Source organism: Fundulus heteroclitus, chromosome 5 (assembly GCF_011125445.2).
Source record: "Fundulus heteroclitus isolate FHET01 chromosome 5, MU-UCD_Fhet_4.1, whole genome shotgun sequence".
In the NCBI taxonomy this organism is placed as follows: Eukaryota; Metazoa; Chordata; class Actinopteri; order Cyprinodontiformes; family Fundulidae; genus Fundulus; species Fundulus heteroclitus.
The window spans coordinates 5754519-5782295 of NC_046365.1; the positions used below are offsets into that span (position 1 = coordinate 5754519).

At 41.6% G+C, this 27777-nt stretch overlaps 1 protein-coding gene across 1 annotated transcript; it reads left to right on the plus strand.

The window, feature by feature from the left end:
• The first annotated feature begins 10000 nt into the window (after window positions 1-10000).
• LOC118563025 (snaclec stejaggregin-B subunit beta-1-like) lies at window positions 10001-10339 on the plus strand. Its single transcript, XM_036136603.1, has one exon. The coding sequence runs from the start codon at window positions 10001-10003 to the stop codon at window positions 10337-10339; it is 339 nt and encodes a 112-aa protein (XP_035992496.1).
• The last annotated feature ends 17438 nt before the right edge of the window (window positions 10340-27777 follow it).

A 27777-nucleotide genomic window follows, 5' to 3' on the forward strand; every position in this document is an offset into this window, starting at 1 on the left:
GCCTATGAAGTTAGTACATGCACTTCAACACAAACAGCGATGCTAGCTAAGCTGGCATCGCTTTTTTCTCCAACTTAAACCGATATCTATCAATACGTGAAATACACACCTACCTAGATAAATTAAATAATAATTGAAAATTCTTCTGCACACTGTTCTTCTCCTGCATTGTTACATTCTGATCACTGCTGAGCTTTATATTGTAATGTCGCCTTATTCCACCTTATTCCAGTCTGTTGTCCAGGTTAACACTGCAGTATTGATTCTCCTCCACCACCTCCACATCTTCTCTCATGATGGAAATAGTTTTGAACCTATTGCTGTTTCTCACAAAATCTACAATTTTTGTTTTATTCACATTCAGGATGACTTGACTGCTTCAACACCATAGCACAAAGCAGTCCATCAGCTCCCTGTACTCTTCTTTCTGTCCATCTCTGATGCCTGATAGCTGCTGGTTTGCTTACTCAGATGGGCCAACAAGAGTCTCTAGGACCTTCATGATATTGGATATCAGGACAACAGGACTAAAGTTATTGAGGCTTGATGGCTGAGTTTTCTTTGGTATTAGAACATGACAGGAGGTCCTCCACAACATTGGAACCTTCTCCTGGGTCAGGCTAAGAGGAGCTGCAAAACTCCATGGCTGCGCACAGCCCTTCAGGATTCTAGAGCTGACACCATCGGGACCTGCTGCCTTATTCTAGTTCAGTCTCTCTGGGCAGCCTCTTCATCTGGCTGAGGCAGACATACGAGGGGAAAGGAAAGGGTGGCAAAGGGAGCATCAGCATCTTCGGATATGGTTGGAGATAAATGTGTAGAAGCAAACAGGTCCGTGGCCAAGGAGGAAAACAACATTTCAGGTGTGACAGGAAAGCTTTCGATCAAGAGAGGGGTGGTGTATGTTTGGCTATGGGCAGACGAGGAGTTGTTACAGGGTGGTAAAAAATGGTAGAATTGTATTTCCAAGGGGCACATAGGAATATTTTATTTTTGCACAACTACTATGTTGAGAATGAAAAAGTGTGGAGGTCTGAAAACTGATGTGCCTTCTCATAGATTTCTTCTGTCTTTGTTGCTTTGTCACACATACATGTTTCAGCTCATCACAAACGGATAGCAGGGGTAAAAATAAAAGGTAGATTTGAAGTGATGAATTAATTTATTAGGAAAAAAGTAGCTTGAACCAACCTGTGCCTACATGAAAAAGTGTATCTCCTTGTTAAATCACAATTCAGCAGGGATTATCTGCAAAAGCTGAGTACTGCCAGACGTGTAGAATCAAGATTTCATGTAAACAAAACTTGTTTGACGGCATGATCCCTAACATTATACCTCAAAATTAAAAGACTGTTGTGAAACAAAGTTGTTGAGGTCAAATTTATTTTTATAAACAAAATAAAGATGGTGGTATGTATTTTGTGTTCAACACCTTTTACACCATTATGCCAAACGGACTACCTTCAGAGGTAACCTGATTTTAACTGTCTATTTTAAACCAGCTGTTCGGTGAACACCAAAGAGAACCTTCTATTGCAAACAGCATCGTGAAGACCAAGAAACACAGCAGAGAGGTTAAATCCCATTTAGGTTAAAAAAAGAATGTCCCAAGCTTTGTTAAAGGAAGCAATCACACGTCGCCTTTCAGGGTTTCCACAATGATCATGTGAAGATAAGAAAAATCTTGACCCTGGTGAGAGAAATGTCCTTTATAATCATAAATGACATATAAACATGATGTTTCTAATGGAAACAAGCAACCAGGAAGCTTCTATTTGCATGCTGCTTTGTTATGGTGAATGGCTAACAAAATGAGATCACTGCTACAAACCATACAAAAGAGTTTAGAAATCAATCCCCAACTACTTGCAAACAAAACAGTGCTGGCAGTCTGTCTGAAAGATCTGATTTGTAAAGTAACGTAGAACTACTGAGTGAAGTATGAGTGATATATTTCAAAACATGATGTCTTTCAAGCAAGAAAGGCAGAAAAAAGTTGCAAGTGTGCGTTTACACTCTAATTTGGAAATGGGATCCTTATTGGTTGTAATTCTTATTCTTTCCTTAGATTTTTTTTCACCCATTGTCTCCTTTAGATGGTTCAGTATGATTATGAGACTCTTGGGCCTTTCTTGTATTCTGATTGTTGGTTTAGATTTGTAGACCCATTTTGACCTCTTTAGATTCCTGCATATTCATTTCTGTGTTGATTAATTATTTTGCCTCAGCTTCTCAAATCATGGCACAGCTACAGTCCACTCTGTTGATTTGACTCACCTCCCATGTCAGTGATCACCTCCCTAGCAGTTATGCACTGGTTTCTTTCCCTCCTTGTCAGATCCTTTCATTACCCATCGTGCCTGTTTACCTTTTCTCTTGTTGCCTTGCCTGTTCTTTTCACATGCTCTCCAATTCCTTTTCACAAGTAATTTTGATAAATATTAATACTAAATGTGAACCTGTTCTATTGTTTTATGATTATTCCAAATTCAATGGACACAGAAACGGAGGTAAAAGAGAAATTAATGAAGAGAAAGGGACGAGGCAAAATGTTAAAAGGGAGAAAAGGTGACAAAAATAGTGCAGAAGAAAAAGAGAGTGCAAGATAACATCCTCGGAGTCTGCTTCTGCACCTCCAGAAAGAGAGATAGAAAGAACAACAATAGTATCATGGGCACAACCAACGCCTTTGATTACATTACTGAAAAATAAGCAGCATTTAACACCAGACGTATTTAGTGACAGCCAAAGCTAACTATAGGATTTATCTGAAGTGAATCTGTGAGCACCTGGATCCAAGCCCCTGTGGGTCTTTAAGAGTGTGCTTGTATATTTAAGGTTTATCTGTAAGACAAATGCTCAATAGTGGTTGTCAGGAGCCAAAGACCTGCCCCCCAGAGTGCCTAGGCAAACACCGGGTAGACCAGAACCCAAGATGTCCAAAAGGCCCTCCAGAGAACAGAAGCCCAAGAAGGACCACTGCAGGGATTCCCCCAGATAAGAGCAGAGGAGAGCCCCAGGAAACCCCGCACCAGAAACAGAGCAAAAGCCCCCAGGGGCTGCAGAGACGACTCTAAGGGCTCCACCACCAGCCAGCTATGCCAGAGCAGATCCAGCCATGGGCCCAGAGACCCGAGGGCACACCGATCCCAGCTGGGCCCCAACAGAGCCAGGAAGCTCAGGCCCCGTGAAGCAGCCGCCAGGAGTGAGCCAACACACACCCCAGATCGCAAGGCGCCAACCACCGACAGGGAGCTGGATGTGGGGTGCTGTGCCATTATACACTGTTTTAAAGTCATTTAATGTTTAATGAATAACTCTGTCTGTTTGGTATTGTCTGGTGAATATCAGCCCAAAAGCTGATATCAGGACAATAGTTGAAAGGGATGATTTGAGCACTGGCGATCTTTTAACAGCAAACTCTGCACACATAGAATAAATTAGTGACAACTTCTCTTCAAGTTCAAGAATTTATTAACAGAAATAAAATGAACATTCAGAGAACAACACTATAGAATGTGGTTTATCTGGATTAACACTATATTTCAATCAACAAATCCTCTCTACGAGGCTAAGGAAATGTAACTAAAACTGCTAAGCAAAATGAAGATAAAACAAAGCTAAGTTGTTTTTTTGTGTACATAGCTTTGCTATGTACACAAAAAACAAAAGACAGAATAAAATGGTTGGTCATCATTGGCATCATCAGAATAATTCAGTGAATTCTGGTTCACTGCAGAGCTAAGTTAAAAATCAAAGTTTATCTTAAAGAATGTGAATTAGTATGTGATTTTATTAATGTGATTATACCTCCGGTAGGCTAGGGCTCGCTGTAGCAATCAGTCGCTAAAATCAGTTACTCCTAAAGTTATACAGAATACCTTTAAATCGACATTAATATTACTAATTGTAAACATTTTTGTAAAAATAAAGCCGGTCTATGGTTTATCTGTTTGTGTTATCCGGTCCGAGCGGACCGGATAACACAAATGGATGTGCCGAGGCTTCGAGGCGTGTGTCGAGTAATGGAGGGGGCGTTTCCGTAAAGCACGTATTGAGGCTTGCTTCATTTAGGGGAGGAGCCGAAAACGATGACGTCCGAAGCCTCGCTCCCCGGCTGTACCACGTGACTGCTTCGGGAAGTGGCTCAGAGTTTGCCAGATGACCGGTTCATTCAGAACCTGTCATGGCTGCACGCTGGATCATAAAACAGTTCTGCTAACCAGATGCAGTTTAAAACACCACCTGGTCTGTTTATAAGTTTTATTTTTATTAATTCTGCATTTTTTAACTACATGCACTGTATTTCTGTGCCTCAGCTCTTGCTCCTCTCCCCCCCCCCCTCCCCCTTTTCCCTTGGAGCAGGTGCTTTTATCACCGTTCATCATTCAAAACGTGAATCACTCCGTTTAATGTCCTCACATCGGTAGCAACGTGTGCCAGTTAAAGTCAATAGGAGAGTTACTAGCTGTGTTTCATGCTCTGATTCTCATAGAATCAGTGGCGCTTTGGTGGGCTGCTGCCTCGCGCTTTACTTCAGGTGCGCACTTTTAAGGGTAATTTTAAAGAACTTGTAACATCGGGGGCTTCATCTCAGACCCGTCAGTACCCCCGTTCCCTTTAGGAGCCCTTTACAGTATTTAGTTATGCATTTTCCCCGCAGCGCACCAACGGGGGTAAAATCCGCCCACCGCACCGCCGCACTGACAAGAGCAATAGAGATTTGTCTGGTCAGCACGGCGACTGACTGAGAAACCTGTCGCAGTGAAAGGTGATGATAATGGTTATAAACTGTAACAGTCTAGAAGTGCATTGAGCTGAAAAGAGGGAGACATCAGCAGCTGGATCGTGCGTAAAGACGCAGCGGGAACCTCTGTGTGCTTCAGTGTTGCTGCTGAGGGGAAATTGTTGACCATAACTCCCGCCCCCAAATTTAGCATAATCTCACTCTTAACTTTTGATCAAAGTTGATTATTACACACCATGCCATATCATATGACACTACTATTTTGGGAATAATTACACACACAGAATACATTCAAACAATATTTTATTATACACATATGTGTATACACAATTTATGTAGACAAATCATTTCGTCCTACACCTTTTGTGAAGTCATTCCCAAGAGCCATAATAGACAAAAAAAAAAAAATCAATGCATCACACGTGTTAAGATACAGCTGGCTGTGATTATACACCTGGCCAGTAGGTGGTTCCGTGTGCACATGAAGTTCCAAGAAAGGAACCCTTTCTCGAACCAGTTGGCTCAAGTGGTTCAATGCCTCATGAGGCTTCATCTCACCATCACCATATAAAACCCTTGTGTAGATAACATTTGTTATAACCGTAAAAACATACTTGAATTACATCAGCAATGGCATGGTTCGAAGAATGCTACCAGGAGCTACCCTGTAAGCTCCACGTGTTTCAAAAACAATGTTAAAACGCATAACCTTCAAAACAACTCATTTAATCTTCCCTGTTATTTCTCTGCCAAACCTGTCGGCGCTTCTGTGTGAGTTCAGTTCACTTTGGACATCTAAGCGAAAGCAGTACTCCAGGAAAAGCAGCGGGTATGTGGCTCTGCGGCTAGCCGAAACGCGGTCGGTGTAGGCCGCTCTGCAAGCGAGTCCCCGGCATGCGAAACTCAGTCCTGCAGCGGGTGAGTCCCGATTAGCCCCTCGTCTCAGCTTGGCCTGGTGAGGAAAGGAGACCGCTCCGTGCCGTCTCGGGTCAGCTTTCCTGCAACAGCTGACAAAAATAAACAAAGCTGGTTTTGGCATGGACGGATTCTTTACTCCGGCATCTGAAGCAGAAGTTAAGACTGCAGACTTAACTCTGATTTGGCCGGCAACGATGATAAAACGATGCCATTCAGGTCCTCCGCTCCGCAGAGGACAACGAGAAATCCCCCCTTTGTCACTCGATTGAATCGATGGGGAATGAGTTTCACAGAAAGCACATTTTACCCAGCTTGTGAGTCTTTGAGCCCCAATGAGGCTTGCATGGCTGGTTGGTCCCCAAGCGCGGACCCCCTCTGGAGATTCCCCAGGCAAGAATGAAAAAGATAGTGAGTTGAAGTCTGGCTTCATAGCAGGGCACCTCGCTGTGGGAGGAGGTGTCTCTGCATGGATGTGTCAAATTCCTTTGCCTACAACCCATTTTTATTTCTCCTCATGTTACACGTTGTTCCCAATTAAATCTGATTTTTGCCCATGGCACAACAGGGGGATGGGCTCCTCACTTAGTGAAGACCTGAAATGTCCCAGGAGAGGGGGCAGCCCATAACCCAACTGGAGAAAAAGACAAGCACATAAACACAGGCATGCAGTTCCCACATGCAAATGCTCACAACCACACAGGAGAAAAGACGTTTTACACACTATATTACCAGGTCCAGAAACCAATACCTCAGAGGGGTATCCAACCCCCAGACCAGGGAGGTGATCCCCATCACCAAGACAGGGAAGAGCAGACCACCCAAACCATAATCTGTGCCCAGGGCCGGCGGCAGATCCTCTTGGGTCTCCTCCGGGGACTTGAGCAGAGGCGGACGCTCCTGGACCCCTTCATGGTACTTGAGCAGAGGCGTCGGCCAGACCCTCGGGGACAGGTGCAGGTGCCGAGGCGGGTCGGCCAGACCCTCGGGGACAGGTGCAAGTGCCGAGGCGGGTCGGCCAGACCCTCGGGGACAGGTGCAGGTGCCGAGGCGGGTCGGCTGTAAAAAGCCCTAAGGGCTGTTCTATAATGGCCCTCTACCTCCTTTAATTTTGCCTCCAGCGCCTCTGAATGCTGGTAGAGTAGAGCCTCCCTGAGACGCTTGATTATGGGGGCAAAAGTCTTTATCCTGTTCTCCAGGGCCAGATCTCCCTCCACGTCACCCGCTGGCGGCGGCGGACCCTCAGGGACAGGGGCCGAGGCGTCAGCCAGACCAACCGCTCAACGGCGTTTGCGGCGGCGGGACGGCTGCGGCAGTGCGCTCCTCCCTTGGAGGTGGCGTCTTGGACCAAACCCGGGGGAGACAGAGCACCAACCAGGTCGTAATGTAATGATCAGAGGCAGGGGACCCAAAATTCAGCCAGACCAGCAGAGGTTCAGTTCAGGTTTTTGTTTTAACAAAAAGCAAAACAGGGAAATGTGTAGCAGCATGTGTAGAGCTCATAGAGCAAAACCCGTGTCGATGCGCACATCGACACGGGAAAGTCACGTGACTGATACAGGAACTGTTTCGAACTGACTGACGCGCCAAAGTGTTTCTGTTCCCTCTAAGCTGCACGCGTATGCATTTGCGTACAGCAAAGTTATGCTGCGCAGTAGATAAAACCCAAGCTGAACTGTAAACAAGATAACGGTTAATAATGGTTAATTTCTAACCATTTTGCAACTCTGGTGTGATGGTGTACCACAGTCTCACTCTGTGAGCGCCAGGTGCTGATCGGAGCGCACCACTGATGGGTGGGTTGGGCAGATGGGCAGACGTCTTTATGGTTGGGCGGGTTGCGCTGTGCGTCTTTGTTCTGAGCATCGTTTGAAAGGACATGGCAGCAAAAAATTTTGTAAAAAATAAATAAAAAAGCCAGTCCACAAGCATCCTCGTTCACATTTATTGACTGTATCTAAAAAACAAATATATGTTTAGTTCAAATGAAAATATAAAATACATTGCAACATACAATAATTTAAATTGTATTGTGTATACTTGGTCATCAAATCAGTGTCAGTGAACTCTGTCAACCAGGTTGCCTGTAGGGATTTTTAAGGTCCAGCAGGTGTCAGTATTCAGTGACACAGTATCAGCACAGTATCAATACAGTTTGGCAATGTGTCGAAACGCTTCATGACGCCTCATCGACCCATCACTAGCAGGAACGGAACAGACAGGACAGGACAGGACAGGACAGGACAGGACGGCTCAGGTTTCTGGAGACAAGGGGGTCAAAAATCCAAAAGCAACACATAACATAAACTTGCAGGAGGAGACTCACCCATTAACTCAACAAGACGACCTGGCACTGATGTCTGGTCTCGACAGTTTATATGGAGGTGGAATCAGGTGAAACCGGTGAGGTGATTGCAGCAGGGGTGGAGTTAGGCAGGTGTGCAGAGTAAGTAATTAGACCAGACATCAGTGTTGGCTCAAAACAAGAAATAAATCAGAAACCAAACCTAAAAAGCTGACAGGACAAGTGGACAGAAACTACACCAGACTTGCTAAGAAACAAAACCACCATGAAGTACAAACCTGAAACAGAAGATAAAGCTAAGACTAAAGCTGATGACAAAACAGAATAAACTAACAGTAAACAAGAACCTAGACAAGACAAAACTCAAAGCAACCAGAGAACCTAAGGCAGGAGAGCAAAATAACTTAAACATAAAACCAGAACAGAAACTAGAATATTACATTTTCTGTCCAATTTTCTAACATTGTGCTTCAAAGAACGCAGCTCTCAATTAAACCAGGGAGCCAGCTTCATGGGAATAATCACCTTCTTTTTCAAGGTGGCTACATTGTCTAATGCAAAACGGAACGAGGAAGTGATTCTATTCAAATGTAATTTCTTTACCTACATGCAAAAGCTGCTAGAGATACCCTAAACTTTCTTCCCCATGGTGATGGCAGCACCATGTTGTAGGAATGATTTCCTTCAGGGCAGGGATTAATGCCAAAGTCTATATGAAAATGGGTGAAGTTAAATTCAAGGAATACTGGTAGATACCCTGTTAGAGGCTGCAAAACCCTTACAAGTGGTATAGGTTTACTGGTATAGCACTGCACGCAGAGCTACAACTAAATGGTTCCAATCCATGCACTTTCCTATATTACAATGGTCCAGTAAAAGCCCAGACCTAAATCCATTTGAGAAGGCAAGATTGAAAATATACGTTTTGACTAACCATGAGCAAGTTTGCAAGAAAGAATAGATAAAAACTAATCTCTATACATGCAAAGCTGGTAGAGACACACCCTAAAATACTTGCACCTGTAATTCCAACCAAAGGTGGCTCAGGTGGATTGAGTCAGAGGGACTGGAACTAATGCACACATAACTTTTTAGATTTTCATTTGTAAAACTCTTAAAACCATGCATCCCTTTTCTTCCACTTCACTATTGTGCCATGTTTTGTTTTGGTCTATCACTTGGGATTATAAGTAGACCAATGTTGTTGATTACAAGAGCATACAAGCTCAATTGGTGTGGATATTTCTTGCAAACCACTGTGAACTCCCTGTGACAAAGAAAAAGTTGAATATTGCTTTTCATACACAATCTTTTCCAGGTGTAGCCTTACACTTGTAATAAAAAAGCAGCAGAGTTCTGAGAATCGCTCCATCCTGACTAAGTCAGCATGCAAAAGATCACTAGCTTTACATAATGATATGCTTCAAGTGTGATCTACAGTACACATGAAGGCAGCTTTTAAAAAAACTTTGAATGTTCACAAAGACAACATTTGTTTTGAAGGTGTATTTTTCCCACTTTGTTTAAAAAGCTCACACGTGATATTTTTGTGTATGAAAATGTTCTGTAGTCTTACCGGCTTCTTAAGAAGGGGATAAAATCAGTCTCCGTTCTTTTTGGACAAAGGTTCTGTCAGGATGGAGAAGATCATCTGCAGCGTTCTCATTCTCACAAGTGCCTGTTGTTGGTGTGAAAAATATGTCTTTGTCGAAGACCCAAAAAAATCTTGGGCTGAAGCTTGGACGCACTGCAAGGAACACTATATTGATTTTTTAAGCATCACCAGTGAGGAGGAGGACCAGGTGCTTAAAAAATATGTGAATGACGAAGGGAAGATGGGATGGATCGGTATCTACTGGGATAACCTGAGCAGGAAATGGACATGGACAGGAAGAGAATTGGCCATCTACCACAGCAATATATACTTACCAGACAATTTTGATCCTCAAAACATAGCTAACAACGTCTACTGGACAAAGGAAAAATGGGAATGGAAAAATGGAGAGAAAAAATGCAGTTTCTTCTGCCTGAACATGCGTGCTGTGCAGGAAAAGAAGACATGGGAAGACGCTCTGGAGTTCTGCAGAGAGCAGCATACCGACCTCACCAGCCTGCTCTCTGTGACAGAGAACCATCTGGCTGAGAAAGAGATCCAGTCGGCAGATTTCACCGATCAGGTGTGGGTCGGCATACGTTACCTTGGAGACACCTGGATGTGGGTGAACGGAGACCCTCTGCTGTACGAGGCCTGGCAGCAGGACGGGGACCTGGACCACCAGTGTCCGATGCTGAAACGCTGCGGGGCTTTAACCAAAAACGGAGTGTGGGAGGCCAGGGACTGCCAGGAGAAACTCAGCTTCATTTGCGTCTGAGTGATACAACAAGACTATAACTAGGAAGGCTTCAATGCACCTCACATATCCATCATATCCAACTACATCTTGGTTTTCACATCAACGTCCTATAATTTTATGTCTCATACTCTGATACTCTAATTTATTCCAACCTGCATTAATTATCTTTTGTGATATTTATTAATTTATGTAATTGTAAAACTGATGACAACATGTGGAAAATGCACCAAGATCACTGAGGAGGGGATGAAAACGAGAATGTAAACATTTACAGCATTCATTACGATGAATTAATGGTGTACTGCAAACAATACAGGCGTGGTGTTAAGATTTATTTTAGCTAGTCAACCATATGTTGTTGTTGTTGTTGTTCTTGATTCTATATTTATGGAACTGTAGCAGAGTGGTTGTGTTGACATGGGGGTTTGCTGTCGGGCAGACTGAATCAGCACCTCTATGGACAAATTAATCCACACTGATTTGATATACATTTAATCACTTTACGTAATCTTGAATTTATATTTCATGTCTGTGACAATATTACGTTGTAGTGATTAAAGATGAAAACAATGATACAGCGATTAGAGTTTTTCTGAAGGAAAACACCCATTTAACAGTTCCTAACTTGCTTGAAAATAGAAGTAGGAATGAGGAGGAAGTTAACATATTACCTTCATTTGTCATAGTCTTTTACCCATGCCAGGAGATAGTCTGAGGAATAACAACTCAATGACAGAATGAAGGCCTTTCTGACAGCAAGAATGGGATACATTCACAAAGTCATAACACTTTATAACACTACAAGTGTGTAAGGTTTATTCTAATAAATGGCTCCTAGTGGTAGTTCTGTCCACTGCCTTCTACCACTCACCTCTCAATACTGAGGCAGCTTTTTATTTAAAACGGATCTCACTGTTTTTCTCTGATCAGGTCCTACATAATCACCAGTGGTGGCTCTTGTGTAAAAGGTTTGGAATAATTACAGTCTCATTATCAGACCTTTTTTAGACATTGAATTTATAACACTAAACTTAACACTAAACTTATAACTTTTTATCATTTGAAATGATGTGTGTGATTCTTTTTTTTTCACTTTAAATTCACCAGGAAAAAAAAATTTAATCTGAAAAAAAAAATCACCTACTAAATTTTCACCTGGCAAAATGTATGTTTTTATATTCAAATGCAAAAAAATTCAGTAGCACAAATTCACCATAACAAATTTCACTTTGTTATGGTGACGGAAATAAACCACAGTGATTTGTAAAATTTGCAAGGAACCGGTAAAAACAAAGTCTGGTAACGCAACCAACTTGTTTCATCACGTAAGCCGCTCACTACCGCAGCAGCGCGAGCTGTGTCAGTCCCGCGCGACTCCGGGTCGTCTTCTTAGGAATCTTCTGGAAGTTCTTCCAAAACAAAGCAGGTATAGCAGCTAAACTGGGCTCCCTTCTTTGTGATAAAATGACAAAGCGTCCAGGCGGACATCAGGCATGCAGTAACATGCTTCATAGTGATGGATATGCTGCTGTTGTCTGCAGCTGAAAAACCTGGCTTCAGACAATTACTCACCACTCTTGATCCGCGATATAAAGTTCCGGGCTGCAAGTTTTTCTCTAACAGCGCTCCCTAACAGCGCTGGTCACTTCAGTTCATTCTTTGTCAGTATTTAATAACATCACCCAGGTCTCTTAAGTTGAGTTATTTTTCTTTTAAAAAAATCAGTTATGGTTAAAAAATGTTGGGTAAATAAGAATTTAATTGGGATTGAGTGTTTGTGTGTGATATATTAAAATTAAGTCATTTAGCAATATTATAACAACCAGGTTTTAAATCTTTTTGATAATTATCTATTCATCAATATGCATTTTTTTATCAATATGCTTTTTTCTATATTGTCCAGCGCTAATATAAAATCTATAAATAAATAAATAAATTCTATAAATGTTTTTCCTATCTAAGTGAGTTTCCTGTGAGTGAGGACACGAAGAATTGAGAGGAGAAATAGAGAAAGAAAACAATAGTAAAAATATATGAAAAAAAACAGATATTTATTTTAGACAAATGTTTTAACTTTGGAACAGAATGAAGGTGTAACATATTCAACAAATTAGCAGTTACTAACGTGGTTTAAAACAAAGAAATAACTTCTATTAACATCTTATACAAATAGACAGCAGCTCCCTGTCTTCAGCCGCTGGATGGCCGTCCTCCTCTGGGTCGACCTCCTCGTCCTCCACGTCTAGCTGGTCCCCTGCCTCTATACAAATATTGTGGAAGATGCAGCAGGCGGTGATTACTTTTGGGTAAAATGTCAGGCAGACCTCCAGCACCCTTAAGAAGATGGAACGCCACCGTGTCTTCAGACCACCAAAGGCACGCCCAATGATGTTTCTCACCTTGGCGTGGTGCCTGTTGTGGCATGCCTCCACTTGACCTATACCAAATATAAAATTAACTTGTAATTTAGGTAATATGCTGATATGTCTTAATCTTCTATCCAATTAATATGATATATGTATGAATTGTGTGTCATTGTTGGCTCTATTCAAGGACAAGAAGGTATGAGATCTTACTGGCAAGCTGTTTCCCTATAGGATGCACCACAGACCAGCCAGCAGAGGGTCACCTCTATCTCCTGTGGCCATCCATGGACCTTCTGGATGGGCAGCAGCTGAAGGAGGAGGACGATGGTGGCCCTGTTTAGCCTGAAGGCTGGTTTCAGGTCCCCTTCTTTAAAAAAATATTTAGAGAATTGGCACAGAAGTGTTTATCCTCACATTTTTTGTTTCTGTTTCTTCCTGTAAATAAAAAATGCCAAATGTTACCATAATTGTTTTTTTCAATTCTCACCTTTTCACACCATAAAACTGTATGTGGTTAACATGCAGATTATTATAGCTCTCAAGAAAGAAAAGGTCAAATGTATAGTAGTAAATGTAACAAATGGCTTTCCTTCTCTGGTATTTCTACCATACTACTGAAAGAATTAACTGAACTAACTGCACATAATTTATAGATTAATCACTGTAAAGGTGGGCAGACAGAAATAACTTTTCCTTAATGAACAATGCTGTGAAGGTTATTAGGTGCAACAAAGTAGCTTAACCCTACTCCCTTTACTGTTACTAATATATAAAACTTATGTTTTCATTTTAATTCTTTACAGATAAATAGTCACAATTTAAACGTGATCACATGTTTAATACCATCCTCAATGTTGTTTTTTTAAAGATAAAAGTAGAAAATAGGCTGTCAATCTTAAAAAACCTACCAGTTGGCACAGACGCTCAACGTCAGACTTTTTATTAAAATTACGCACTAACTCTGTAAACAGGCCACATAGGGAAGCTTAAAAGCATAATGTTCTCGCCTCAAACGATCCGAAAACGTACTTTTGAAGAACAACAGCAGCAGAAAAGGGAATGTGTAACTTACCACTGTGAGCTCTGTTTGCGCTGTCTGGACTCAAGCTGCGGCCGCGGTGCATTCAGAGACGGTCGGTCTGAAGAACACATGCGCGGCTCCTATCTTTGCACTCTGTGCTCCATTAACCACCCTTGGAAACCGTGACGTCAGACCACTGTTGTGAATTCGTATTCTCAAAGAAAAAATCTGTATTCTCAAGCAGCCGCTGCTGTTTGTGTTCATAAAGAGTAAAGCACAAATTTAAACTTGAAATTTGTATTTATTAGTTATTGAAGTTGTAACTATTTAAACTGTATGTTGTATCTTTTGAATGCGATTTAAATTATTATGAGTTTACAAATGTTTGTTATGCACAACTTCTGACTAATATGGACACAACTATCCTTTTATGTACAAGTCTATTTAGGAAGTGATCTTACCCCATAGCTGACTTTAACGGCACGAGTTTGTGTTTCCGCTGACAGTTTTTCAACTTAAAGTCACAGATACGCGAGTTTAACATTTAATATGACTTTCATAGCTACACCGTGTGTGCAGTATGTATCCTAGTATCCTCCCTTAACCATATTTATAGTTTCCAGCACAAGCACAGCTTAGCCAAATATCATCGTGGGTCCATGTTGACATGTATTTTGTAGCCCAGAAGAATGTAATTGGTCTTTATCATGGTGAGCTTCATGTTTCAGTTTATGTTGATTAGTTTTTATCAAGGTTTTCATTAAGAAAAATACATAATATGGGTGTAAACCAAATATATTTCCAATCGATAAATTTGTATGGACAAATGTAAACATTCCTGATTCGTCATGTCCGTGTACTGTTTGTGAGTTATAAAAGAGTGTAAAGCAAGGGAGGCCGGGCCCTAGTGGCCTAAGGGATAAGGCACTGGCCTCCTAAACCAGGGATTGTGGATCTGGAGTGAATACTGTTATTGGATAGTCAGAGTTATATTTCCAATTATCCCTCAACTTATTCAAAGTAAATAACTATAACATATTTTGATTCATCATCTTCCAAGAGGACCATGTACAGTGGGGAGAACAAGTATTTGATACACTATTGATTTTCCAGATTTTCTCACTTGCGTAGCTTGAAGAAGACTGTAATTTTTATCATAGGTACTCTTCAACTGTGAGTGATGGAATCTAAAACAAAAATCCAGAAAAATACAATGTATGATTTTTAAATAATTCATTTCCATTTTATTGTGTGAAATAAGTATTTGATACACCAGAAAAATGAAACTTAATATTTGGTACAGAAACCTTTGTTTGCAATTACAGAGATCAGACGTTTCCTGTAGTTCTTGACCAGGTTTGCACACACTGCAGCAGGGATTTTGGCCCACTCCTCCATACAGATCTCCTCCAGAGCCTTCAGGTTTCGGGGCTGTCGCTGGGCCAGACGGACTTTAAGCTCCCTCCAAAAATTTTCTATTGGATTCAGGTCTGGAGACTGGCTAGGCCACTCCAGGACCTTAAGATTTTTCCTACGGAGCCACTCTTTAGTTGCCCTGACTGTGTGTTTTGGGTCGTTATCATGCTGGAAGACCCAGCCACGACCCATCTTCAGTGCTCTTACTGAAGCACTGAAGATGTCTGAGGCAGACATACGAGGGGAAAGGAAAGGGTGGCAAAGGGAGCATCAGCATCTTCGGATATGTTTGGAGATAAATGTGTAGAAGCAAACAGGTCCGTGGCCAAGGAGGAAAACAACATTTGAGGTGTGACAGGAAAGCTTTCGATCAAGAGAGGGTGGGATGTATGTTTGGCTATGGGCAGACGAGGAGTTGTTACAGGGTGGTAAAAAATGGTAGAATTGTATTTCCAAGGGGCACATAGGAATCTTTTATTTTGGCACAACTCCTATGTTGAGAATGAAAAAGTGTGGAGGTCTGAAAACTGATGTGCCTTCTCATAGATTTCTTCTGTCTTTGTTGTTTTGTCACACTTACATGCTTCAGCTCATCACAAACGGATAGCAGGGGTAAAAATAAAAGGTAGGTTTGAAGTGATGAATTAATTTATTAGGAAAAAAAGTTGCTTGAACCAACCTGTGCCTACATGAAAAAGTGTATCTCCTTGATAAATCACAATTCAGCAGGGATTATCAGCAAAAGCTGAGTACTGCCAGATGTGTAGAATCAAGATTTCATGTAAACAAAACTTGTTTGATGGCATGATCCCTAACATTATACCTCAAAATTGAAAGACTGTTGTGAAACAAAGTTGTTGAGGTCAAATTTATTTTTATAAACAAAATCTAAAGATGGTGGTATGTATTTTGTGTTCAGCCCCATCCATCCTTCCCACAATATGGTGCAGTCGTCCTGTCCCCTTTGCAGAAAAGCATCCCAAAGAATGATGTTTCCACCGCCATGCTTCACGGTTAGGATGGTGTTCTTGGGGTTGTACTCATCATTCTTCTTCCTCCAAACATGACGAGTGGAGTTTAAACCAAAAAGTTATATTTTTGTCTCATCAGACCACATGACTTTCTCCCATTCCTTCTCTGGATCATTCAGATGGTGATTTGCAAACATCAGACGGGCTTTGACATGCGTTTGCTTGAGGAAGGGCACCTTGCGTGCACTGCAGTATTTTAATCCTTGACGGCGTAGAGTGTTACTGATTGTTTTCTTTGAGACTGTGGTCCCAGCTCTAGTCAGGTCATTGACCAGGTCCTGCCGTGTATTTCTGGGCTCATTCCTCACCTTCCTCAAGATCAATGATGCTCCACGAGGTGAGATCTTGCATGGCGCCCCAGACCGAGGGAGATTTTCCGTTATTTTGTATTTCTTCCATTTTCGAATAATTGCACCAACTGTTGTTGCCTTCTCACCAAGCTGCTTGCCTATTGTCCTGTAGCCCATCCCAGCCTTGTGCAGGTCTACAATTTTATCCCTGATGTCCTTACACAGCTCTCTGGTCTTGGGCATTGTGGAGATGCTGGAGTCTGATTAATTGAGTGTGTGGAGAGGTGTCTTTTATACAGGTAACGAGTTCAAACAGGTGCAGTTAATACAGGTAATAAGTGGAGAACAGGAGGACTTCATGTCTGTGAGAGCCAAAATTCTTACTGGTTGATAGATGATCAAATACTTATTTCACACAATAAAATGGAAATGAATTATTTAAAAATCATACATTGTATTTTTCTGGATTTTTGTTTTAGATTCCATCACTCACAGTTGAAGAGTACCTATGATAAAAATTACAGTCTTCTTCAAGATTTGCAAGTGGGAAAACCTGGAAAATCAACAGTGTATCAAATACTTGTTCTCCCCACTGTAGGTCCTTTTAGGTTTTATTGTCACACATCATTACTGTTAATTTTTTCAAGCTAGAATATGCCTATCTTAATTTTTTACATAAGACAACAAATCCATTTTACACTGCAAATGCGTTAAAAAAAACTATACAAACTTTCGGTGCAACATATTCTACTTAAATAAAAAATTTGAAAGGGATCATTTTCATATCTAACTACAACATTTGTGTAACTAAAATAATTATACAAAGAAAACATAAATTGGACAAAAACTTAAAGATAGCAGTGTAATTTGTGCGATGGCATCAGATGAAAAACACAGAAGCTGTTAGAAGTCTCTGCTATAAGACTAATCCAGTGAGGGTGGAAGTGACAGGAATGATAGTGAGGGCCATTGAAGCTGGAGTCTGACGCTGAGATGAGTGCTGGCCACGTTGGTTTGTTTTTATCTTGTATAATTTGCATGAAAGAGAAAATATACCAGCTGCAAGCTTATTTTTTGGATGTTACTTGACATTTGCTGGCTGGACAGAAGAGGGCGCCTAAATACTCTCGAAGGTAGAGTAGTGCAGTCCAATGGTTTTAGTACTGACTCTACTTATATTGCAGTGATGCGTTTTTTTTTTAGTTCAATCAATTTAATTTAAAAATACTTTATTAATCACAAAGGAAAATAAATGTTGTTGCAGGTTACTTTAAAGAGTCAATGTAGATCCTGATGGCTGCAGGCAGGAAGGATTCTACTGGACAGACTAAACAGACCTGGAGAAGACTCTGACTGGAGACACTCTGTTGTTGTACTCCAGTCTGATGAAGACGATGGTTAGGGTTGTCCATAATGTTCTACATTTTACGAGGAATTCATCTCCAGAGGTTCTAGAGGAGTAACTAGAACACAGACAACCTTCTTTATCAGCTTAAGGTTCATTGGGTAACTGGCTCTGATACTGCAATCACCAAAGATGAGGCAAAAGATATCACACTCTCCACAATAAATTTAAAAAATCAAGAATCTTTAATTGTCGCCACGGTGAAATTTTTTCCAGGACATATGTTGCACCCTTAAAACGAACTAAAAATAAACCAGAGGTTTTTGCCTTTGTGCAACTTTATTAAACAAAATCCACAGTTCGAGAATACAGCAGATATGTTTTCTCTTTTACATTTTCTTTTTTTTTTCTTCCTAACATGCATTCTGTTTTTCTTAAAGGGGTATTATCATGACAGAGAGCTATGAGATCACACTGAACAAAAATAAAGTAATTTGAGCACATATTCAGTCATAAACCAAATCGATTCTTCTAACTAAATACGAAATCAAATGCATGTTTGCCCAATAAAATAATTATACTTATCTATTTGACATTTTCACGTTCTTAACGTATTTCTAGGGCTCTACATATACACCGGCTTAAGGAACACACAATACACAACAAGCATAAATAATGGGTACAGGCAATTACAGCAATTATAACCAAGTAACTTCCTGAAAGTTACGGGTGTCGCCATTTTGATTTGCTTGAGTCCCTCATTGAATCCCAGAGAGCAGTAGTACCGTAGATTGTCACTAAGTGACGGAGGCGAGGAATCGTGCTAGGGTGAACGGTCGTCAGAACCAAGCTCGGCATGGTTAACTGATCCAAGCTTGGTCCGTGCTCAGCATGGATCAGTTTAACAAGGGTAGTGTAAATGGGGCTTAAGATTCACATCAAGTTCCAAAAGTCAGTCCTATTTAAATATGATTTATAGAAGATCTGCAGCAACTTGCTGTAAACACTGAAGAACCAAAGTGTCCTCAGGAAGTACAGTCTGCTCTGCCCCTTCTTGTAGTCAGCTTCACAGTTACATCTCCAGTCCAGTCTGTTGTCCAGGTTAACACTGCAGTATTTATTCTCCTCCACCATCTCCACTTCTTCTCTCATGATGGAAATGGTGTTGAACCTATTGCTGTTTCTCACAAAATCTACAATCTTTGTTTTATTCACATTCAGGGTGACTTGACTGCTTTGACACCATGGCACAAAGCAATCCACCAGCTCCTTGTACTCTTCTTCCTGTCCATCTCTGATGCCTGATAGCTGCTGGTCTGCTTACTCAGATGGGCCAACAAGAGTCTCTCTAGGACCTTCATGATATTGGATATCAGGAAAACAGGACTAAAGTTATTGAGGCTTGATGGCTGAGTTTTCTTTGGTATTAGAACATGACAGGAGGTCCTCCACAACATTGGAACCTTCTCCTGGGTCAGGCTAAGAGGAGCTGCAAAACTCCATGGCTGCGCACAGCCCTTCAGGACTCTAGAGCTGACACCATCGGGACCTGCTGCCTTATTCTGGTTCAGTCTCTCTGGGCAGCCTCTTCATCTGGCTGAGGCAGACATACGAGGGGAAAGGAAAGGGTGGCAAAGGAAGCATCAGCATCTTCGGATATGGTTGGAGATAAATGTGTAGAAGCAAACAGGTCCGTGGCCAAGGAGGAAAACAACATTTCAGGTGTGACAGGAAAGCTTTCGATCAAGAGAGGGGGGATGTATGTTTGGCTGTGGGCGGGAGAGGAATTGTTACAGGGTGGTAAAAAATGGTAGAATTGTATTTCCAAGGGGCACATAGGAATCTTTTATTTTGGCACAACTCCTATGTTGAGAATGAAAAAGTGTGGAGGTCTGAAAACTGATGTGCCTTCTCATAGATTTCTTCTGTCTTTGTTGTTTTGTCACACCTACATGTTTCAGCTCATCACAAACGGATAGCAGGGGTAAAAATAAAAGGTAGGTTTGAAGTGATGAATTAATTTATTAGGAAAAAAAGTTGCTTGAACCAACCTGTGCCTACATGAAAAAGTGTATCCCCTTGATAAATCACAATTCAGCAGGGATTATCAGCAAAAGCTGAGTACTGCCAGATGTGTAGAATCAAGATTTCATGTAAACAAAACTTGTTTGATGGCATGATCCCTAACATTATACCTCAAAATTGAAAGACTGTTGTGAAACAAAGTTGTTGAGGTCAAATTTATTTTTATAAACAAAATCTAAAGATGGTGGTATGTATTTTGTGTTCAACACCTTTTACACCATTATGCCAAACGGACTACCTTCAGAGGTAACCTGATTTTAACTGTCTATTTTAAACCAGCTGTTCGGTGAACACCAAAGAGAACCTTCTATTGCAAACAGCATCGTGAAGACCAAGAAACACAGCAGAGACGTTAAATCCCATTTAGGTTCAAAAAGAATGTCCCAAGCTTTGTTAAAGGAAGCAATCACACGTCACCTTTCAGGGTTTCCACAATGATCATGTAAAGATAAGAAAAGTCTTAACTCTGGTGAGAGAAATGTCCTTTATAATCATAAATGACATATAAACATGATGTTTCTAATGGAAACAAGCAACCAGGAAGCTTCTATTTGCATGCTGCTTTGTTATGGTGAATGGCTAACAAAATGAGATCACTGCTACAAACCATACAAAAGAGTTTAGAAATAAATCCCAACTACTTGCAAACAAAACAGTGCTGGCAGTCTGTCTGAAAGATCTGATTTGAAAAGCAAAGTAGGACTACTGAGTAAAGTATGAGTGATTTATTTCAAAACATGATGTCTTTCAAGCAAGAAAGACAGAAAAAAGTTGCAAGTGTGCGTTTACACTCTAATTTGGAAATGGGATCCTTATTGGTTGTAATTCTTATTCTTTCCTTAGATTTTTTTCACCCATTGTCTCCTTTAGATGGTTCAGTATGATTATGAGACTCTTGGGCCTTTCTTGTATTCTGATTGTTCCTCATGTTTTGGTTTAGATTTGTAGACCCATTTGTCCTCTTTAGATTCCTGCATATTAATTTGTGTGTTGATTAATTATTTTTCTTCAGCTTCTTAAATCATGGCACAGCTACAGTCCACCATTGATTTGACTCACCTCCCATGTCAGTGATCACCTTCCTAGCAGTTACGCACTGGTTTCTTTCCCTCCTTGTCAGATCATGTCATTACCCATTGTGCCTGTTTACCTTTTCTCTTGTTGCCTTGCTTATTGTTCTTTTCACATGCTCTTCAATTCCTTTTCACATCTTTTAAGCAATTTTTATTAATATTAATACAAAGTGTGAACCTGTTGTTTTATTGTTTTATGATTATTCCAAATTCAATGGACACAGAAACGGAGGTAAAAGAGAAATTAATGAAGAGCAAGGGACGAGGCAAAACCAAGACGAGGAAAAAGAGAGTGCAAGATAAAATCTTCGAAGTCTGCTTCTGCATCTCCAGAAAGAGAGATAGAAAGAACAACAATAGTATCATGGGCACAACAAATGCCTTTGATTACATCACGGAAAAATATGCAGCATTTAACACCAGACGTATTTAGTGACAGCCAAAGCTAACTATAGGATTTATCTGAAGTGACTCTGTAAGCACCTGGATACAAGCCCCTCAAGAGTTTGCTTGTATATGTAAGGTTTGTCTGTAAGACAAATGCTCAATAGTGGTTGTCAGGAGCCAAAGACTTGGCCCCCAGAGTGCCAAGGCAAACACCGGGTAGACCAGAACCCAAGATGTCCAAAAGGCCCTCCAGAGAACAGGAGCCCAAGAAGGACCACTGCAGGGATTCCCCCAGAGAAGAGCAGAGGAGAGCCCCAGGAAACCCCGCACCAGAAACAGAGCAAAAGCCCCCAGGGGTTGCAGAGACAACTCCAAGGGCTCCACCACCAGCCAGCTATGCCAGAGCAGATCCAGCCATGGGCCCAGAGACCCGAGGGCACACCGATCCCAGCTGGGCCCCAACAGAGCCAGGAAGCTCAGGCCCCGTGAAGCAGCTGCCAGGAGTGAGCCAACACACACCCCAGATCCCAAGGCGCCAACCACCGACAGGGAGCTGGATGTGGGGTGCTGTGCAATTATACACTGTTTTAAAGTCTTTTAATGTTTAATGAATAACTGTCTGTTAGGTATTGTCTGGTGAACATCAGCCTAAAAGCTGATATCAGGACAATAGTTGAAAGGGATGATTTGAACACTGGGGATCTTTTAACAGCAAACTCTGCACACATACAGAATAAATTAGTGACAACTTCAAGTTCAAGAATTTATTAACAGAAATAAAATGAACATTCAGAGAACATCACTATAGAATGTGGTTTATCTGAACTAACACTATATTTCAATGAACAAATCCTCTCTACGAGGCTAAGGAAACGTAACTAAAACTGCTAAGCAAAATGAAGATAAAACAAAGCTAAGGAACTATGTACACAAAGAAGAAACAAAAGACAAAATAAAGTGGTTGGTCATCATCGGCATCATCAGAATAATTCAGTGAATCCTGGTTCACTACAGATCTAAGTTAAAGAACCAAAGTTCATCTTAAAGAATGTGAATGAATTGGTATGTGATTCAACCCATTCACAATGCAAATCCTGAGTTAAACAAAACATTATTTGATGAAATGACATTTTGCAGAATGATTTTCTCAGTAAACATCAGTAAACCTCTAGAACGCTCGATTTTATTAATGCTAGGGCTTGCTGTAGCGATCAGTCACTAAAATAAGTTAATCTTAAAGTTATACAAAATACCTTTAAATCAACATTATTATTACTAATTTTAACAATTTTCGGCTTTATTTTAGTCGTAAAAATAAAGCCGGTCTGTGGTTTATCTGTTTGTGTTATCCGGTCCGAGCGGACCGAATAACACAAACATCAATATCCAATCAGTGTATAAAACCCTTGTGGAGATAACATTTGTTATAACTGTAAAAATACACTTGAATTACATCAGCAATGGCATGGTTCGAAGAATGCTACCAGGAGCTACCCTGTAAGCTCCACGTGTTTCAAAAACACTGTTAAAACGCATAACCTTCAAAACAACCCATTTAACTTTCCCTGTTATTTCTCTGCCAAACCTGTCGTCGCCTCTGTGTCAGTTCAGTTCACTTTGGGCATCCAAGGGAAAGCAGTACTCCAGGAAAGGCAGCGGACATGCGGCTCTGCGGCTAGCCAAAACGCGGTCGGTGTAGGCCGCTCTGAGGTCCTACATGCAATTGAGTCCCCGGCATGCGAAACTCAGTCCCCAGGAGATTCCCCAGGCAGGAGTAAAAAAGATAGTGAGGTGAAGTCTGGCTTCATAGCAGGGCACCTCGCTGTGTGAGGAGCTGTCTCTGCATGTATGTGTCAAATTCCTTTGCTTACAAACCCATTTTGATTTCTCCTCATGTTACACGTTGTTCCCAATTCAATCTGATTTTTGCCCCACAAAAGGGGGATAGGCTCATCACTTAGTGAAGACCTGACCAAGACCAAGCCTGCCTCTGAACCCCCCCCCCCCCCCCTCCCACCCCCACCTCCGCCCCCCTTCCCCATACGACCAACCCAGAATCATAACAGAGCTATTCTGGATCTAAAATAGAGTTTTGGTTGATTTTGGAATCTCTTACTAAAGTTAATTGTAAAACCGAAATGATGCCAACTCCCTTACAAAGACGTAAGTGTTAACGTACTTGATTAGCAACCAATTTCTCAAGCACTTGGATAGGAAAAAAAGATTAGATATAGCTCTGTAATTTCTGTCTGTAAAGTAATCTTCATCAAGAGATATTTTCTTAACTAAAGGTTTAATAACTGTCATGATTTTGGCACGTGGCCTGGTCTAATCTCTCATGTCACACACCTGCTTAGCTCCGCCCATTCCTCATCACTTTAGATCTGTTCCACCTGCTCTAACTAGTATATAACCAGCTCTTAGACCAGACAACAGTGCCAGTTTATTTCGAGACATTGGTGAGACTTATTCCAGCGTTATTTGTTCTGATTACCTGATCCCGACCTGTCTGCCTCTCGACTTCTGAGCCTGTCTGTTCCCGTCTGATTCTGATTGCCTGACCTGTCTTTCGACTTCTGCCTGACCTGACTGCCGAGCCTGCCTGCCCTCGTTCAGTCTGTCTGCTGATCATGTACCGAACCTGCAACTGTGTCCCAACCTCGTCCTGGATCTCCCTCTTGCACCTCATCTGACCACCTGGCTCTGACCTCGGATCTCGTCCTCGACATCGGCTTCTGGTTCATCCTCCTGATCATCCTGCTCATGTCTGTCTTCACGGTTCTGACCTCCTGCCTGTCCTCCGACCTCCGTTCCCCCTCCGCCTGGAACTCACTGAGCGGCAACCGCCATGCCGGGTTGGCGACCCGCCAGCTGGTGTCTACCTCAACTTCTGGACCAGAACTGAACATTGGGACCAGGTTAGTGACCAACACGTTTGTGCTCAAGCACCCCAAGCTAAACGAGGTCACTAACCTGTTGTTTACTCCTGCAGAAGTTTCCACTGTAGATGCCGACGCCACCCGATCCGTTTTTGAGTTCAATAAACTGTTTAAACCTCTGTTTGTCTGCCTTGAATTCTGGGTCCACCTGTTCTGAGCCTAACAATAACAGCTACTTTAAAAGCCTGTGGTACATATCCATTTATGAAAGATAGATTATTCATGTCTAAAACAGGGGCATTAATCAAAGGTAATAGCTCAGAAAGCTCTACTGCGTCTACACAGTCGAAACACCGATCAGATTCTAAAGATTCTTCCAACGCTGCCTCACTTACTGAGGACGATGTAGTCATGTTTGAGAGAATGCCAATGATTTTCCTTTTTAATAGAATCAATATTATTTATGAAAAATCCCATAAAGTCATTACATTACCGGCAAATTCTGTTGCAGTTACATCAATTCAACCATCTTAACAAAAGTTGTGGGAATAAAATTAGAACATAATTTGAATTAAACTGCAATAAAGTTGCAACATCCACAACAGAATCCTGAGGATTTTGCAGGTGCATCAGTAGCTCTGCCTGGAGCGAGAGAAAGAAAGAGACGCTCAGATCGGCCACACCTCCACCACCTGAAACGTCTCTGAAGCAAGGGATTAAACTGAGGATCTACCTGTGTGTTCTCACTTTGTTTTTTGTTTTTTTTGTGCACCAGCTTCTTAATCTGAAATCACAATTTACGTCGCAAAATACAAACACGAAGAACTTTGATTGTGTCCGATGACGAGAGAGAGAGAGAGAGAGAGAGAGAGAGAGAGAGAGAGAGAGAGAGAGAGCGCTTTGGTAGACCAGACCAGGGTAACAATAACAGAGGGCTCCATAAATATGTTAATAATCAGAGAAATATAAACTTTTACAGCAGCTACATTCAGCAGGTAAACACGCCCATGACGACACACCTCAGCTCCCCTCAGCCCCACCGCCGGTTCGTCCCTGTCTGAATATGCGCTGAAACCGCATCTGTAAAATTAACTGCGCCTGTCAGAATCTCAATGAAACGTATAGGGCTTGTGGGACGTGGCGGCCATGTTGATGGCTATGCGAACGTTAACATAACGCTGACATAACGTTGTTGAACGAAGAGACGTAGAAGTAGAATAGATTCAAAAAAGATGTTAAAATCCCGAAAAGGATCTGGAATTTACCTGGACACATTAAATAGAGAAGCCAGGGACTGGTATGTTGACAAAATCAGCATTATTAATAATTTAGATCCATATGAAGTTTCAAACAATGAGTGGAGCACCGACGACGACTTGTTGCCACTGTTTTGCATATCAGACGTCTTCGGCTACCTTGATTGTGGTGTGAGCGCCTAAACTTCAGAACAGTTCTGAAGCTACAAGTCCTTGGAGTCTCATGTGCAGTTCATAAATGATGGGTTCAGGAGCGGCAGATCATAAAGCCAGCAAGCAGTGGAAACACAGTAATTCGTACAAAGGTAAGCTGTGCTCAGACGTACTCTGGCACCTGCTAACCGTTAGTGCTAACAACCACTCACGCATGTAATGTACTTTTAACTAGCTGCTATGTGTTTCAAAGGTGTAGTTAGTAACGTTAACTGCCAACCCTCCCTAAACCCTCCAGGTTTCTCACGTATTTGAGCCTATATCAACCATTTCTGGGCGCGCATTCATGCATGTATGTGGTGTCGCGGTTGAAGGAAAGAACAATGTAGGCTATAAAATAAAACCGTGCATCTTTAACTTACCAGAATGAAAATGCAGGGAACACACTCTCATTGACATCGGGATACTGTGGAAAGTTATGTTCGGTCGTCTTACAGCCGCGATCCAAGCGAGCCGACGACTCTTCGTTATCTCTGACACTTGTTCTCCGTGGTTGCGCCTCCAGACAGGAAAGCAGTGGAAAGTTAACCCATTTTCTATGTTTTTCCCATGGGGGTCATGTGTTGCGCTTTTACAGCCCACAATACAGCAACGGTTTACCATGGTCGAAATCAAGTTAAGGTGAAATTAATGAAATTAAAACACGGCTGAGAGGGAGTACAGTATGCGGTAGTCATAGGCAGTAGTCTGAGTAGCGGTAAAGGAGGCCATCAACATGGCGGCCACGCAAAGTAATTCCGTTTTGACGGCCAAGCCCTATTGCAGCTCTGTGCGTCAAGAAATCGCGGAGGCTGCAGCGGCGGGTGGGCGAGTCATGCGTCAGTGCTGGTAGAGGTTCAGAGTCACCGCACCATGAGCAGCGCTGTTTGTACGTGCTGCTCGATCGAAAGGGAGAGTGTGTCGCTCAGTTTAAGCTTGTAAAAACTTTCGGCCCCGAATTCAATTGTCCCTCTACTGACGTACACGACTTGAAGCGAGGTAGGAGTTGGAGAGACATTTGTCAATGATATTGACATTTGTCATTGGTTTGCAATTCACTCGTCTTTTGCCTCCGATTCCCTGGGTTCAGCCAACTGAGCCTATTTGCGAGAATGAATGAAGTAGAGGGCACAAGCTGCTTCTTCTACGCATTGAAGCACAATGCGTAGAAGAAGATAAATTCATAATAAAATGAAGTGTAGAACAAGACTCTTGAAAATAAACAGATTTTCATGTCAATACATTTTTTTTTTATTAAATTTGCTGTTTTTGATTTTAGTTTCCACAAAGGAAATGTTTATTTACACGTCTTTATTGTTGGGAAAAAAACACTGTCAAACTGCCCTTTACAGATTTCAGCTCGCGCACCCCCAGGGTGCTAGAGATACCCTAAACTTTTTCTTCCCCATGGTGATGGCAGCACCATGTTGCGGGAATGATTTCCTTCAGGGCAGGGATTAATGCCAAAGTCTATAGGAAATGGGTGAAGTAAATCCAAGGAATACTGGAGGCTGCCAAAACCCTTACAAGTGGTATAGGTTTACTGGTATAGCACTGCACGCAGAGCTACAACTAAAGGTTAAAATCCATGCATTTTCCTAATATTACAATGGCCCAGTAAAAGCCCAGACCTTATCCATTTAAGAAGGCAAGATTGAAAGTACATGTTTTGGACTGACCTTGAAGCAAGTTTGCAAGTCAGATTGGATAAAAAAATAATCTCTACACATGCAAAGCTGGTAGACACATACCCTAAAATACTTGCACCTGTAATTTCCAACCAAAGGTGGCTCAGGTGGATTGAGTCTGGGAGACTGAAACCAATGCACACATCACTATATAGATTTTCATTTTGTAAAACTCTTAAGACCATGCACCTTTTTTCTTCCACTTCACTATTGTGCCATGTTTTGTTTGGTCTTTTCACTTGGGATTATAATAAGTAGGCCAATGTTTTTTGATTACAAGAGCATACAAGCTGAATCGGTGTGGATATTTCTTGCAAGCCACTCTTGAACTCCCCTGTGACAAAGAAAAGTTGAATATTGCTTTCATACACAATCTTTCTCCAGGTGTACCCTTACACTTGTAATAAAAAAGCAGAGTTCTGAGAAT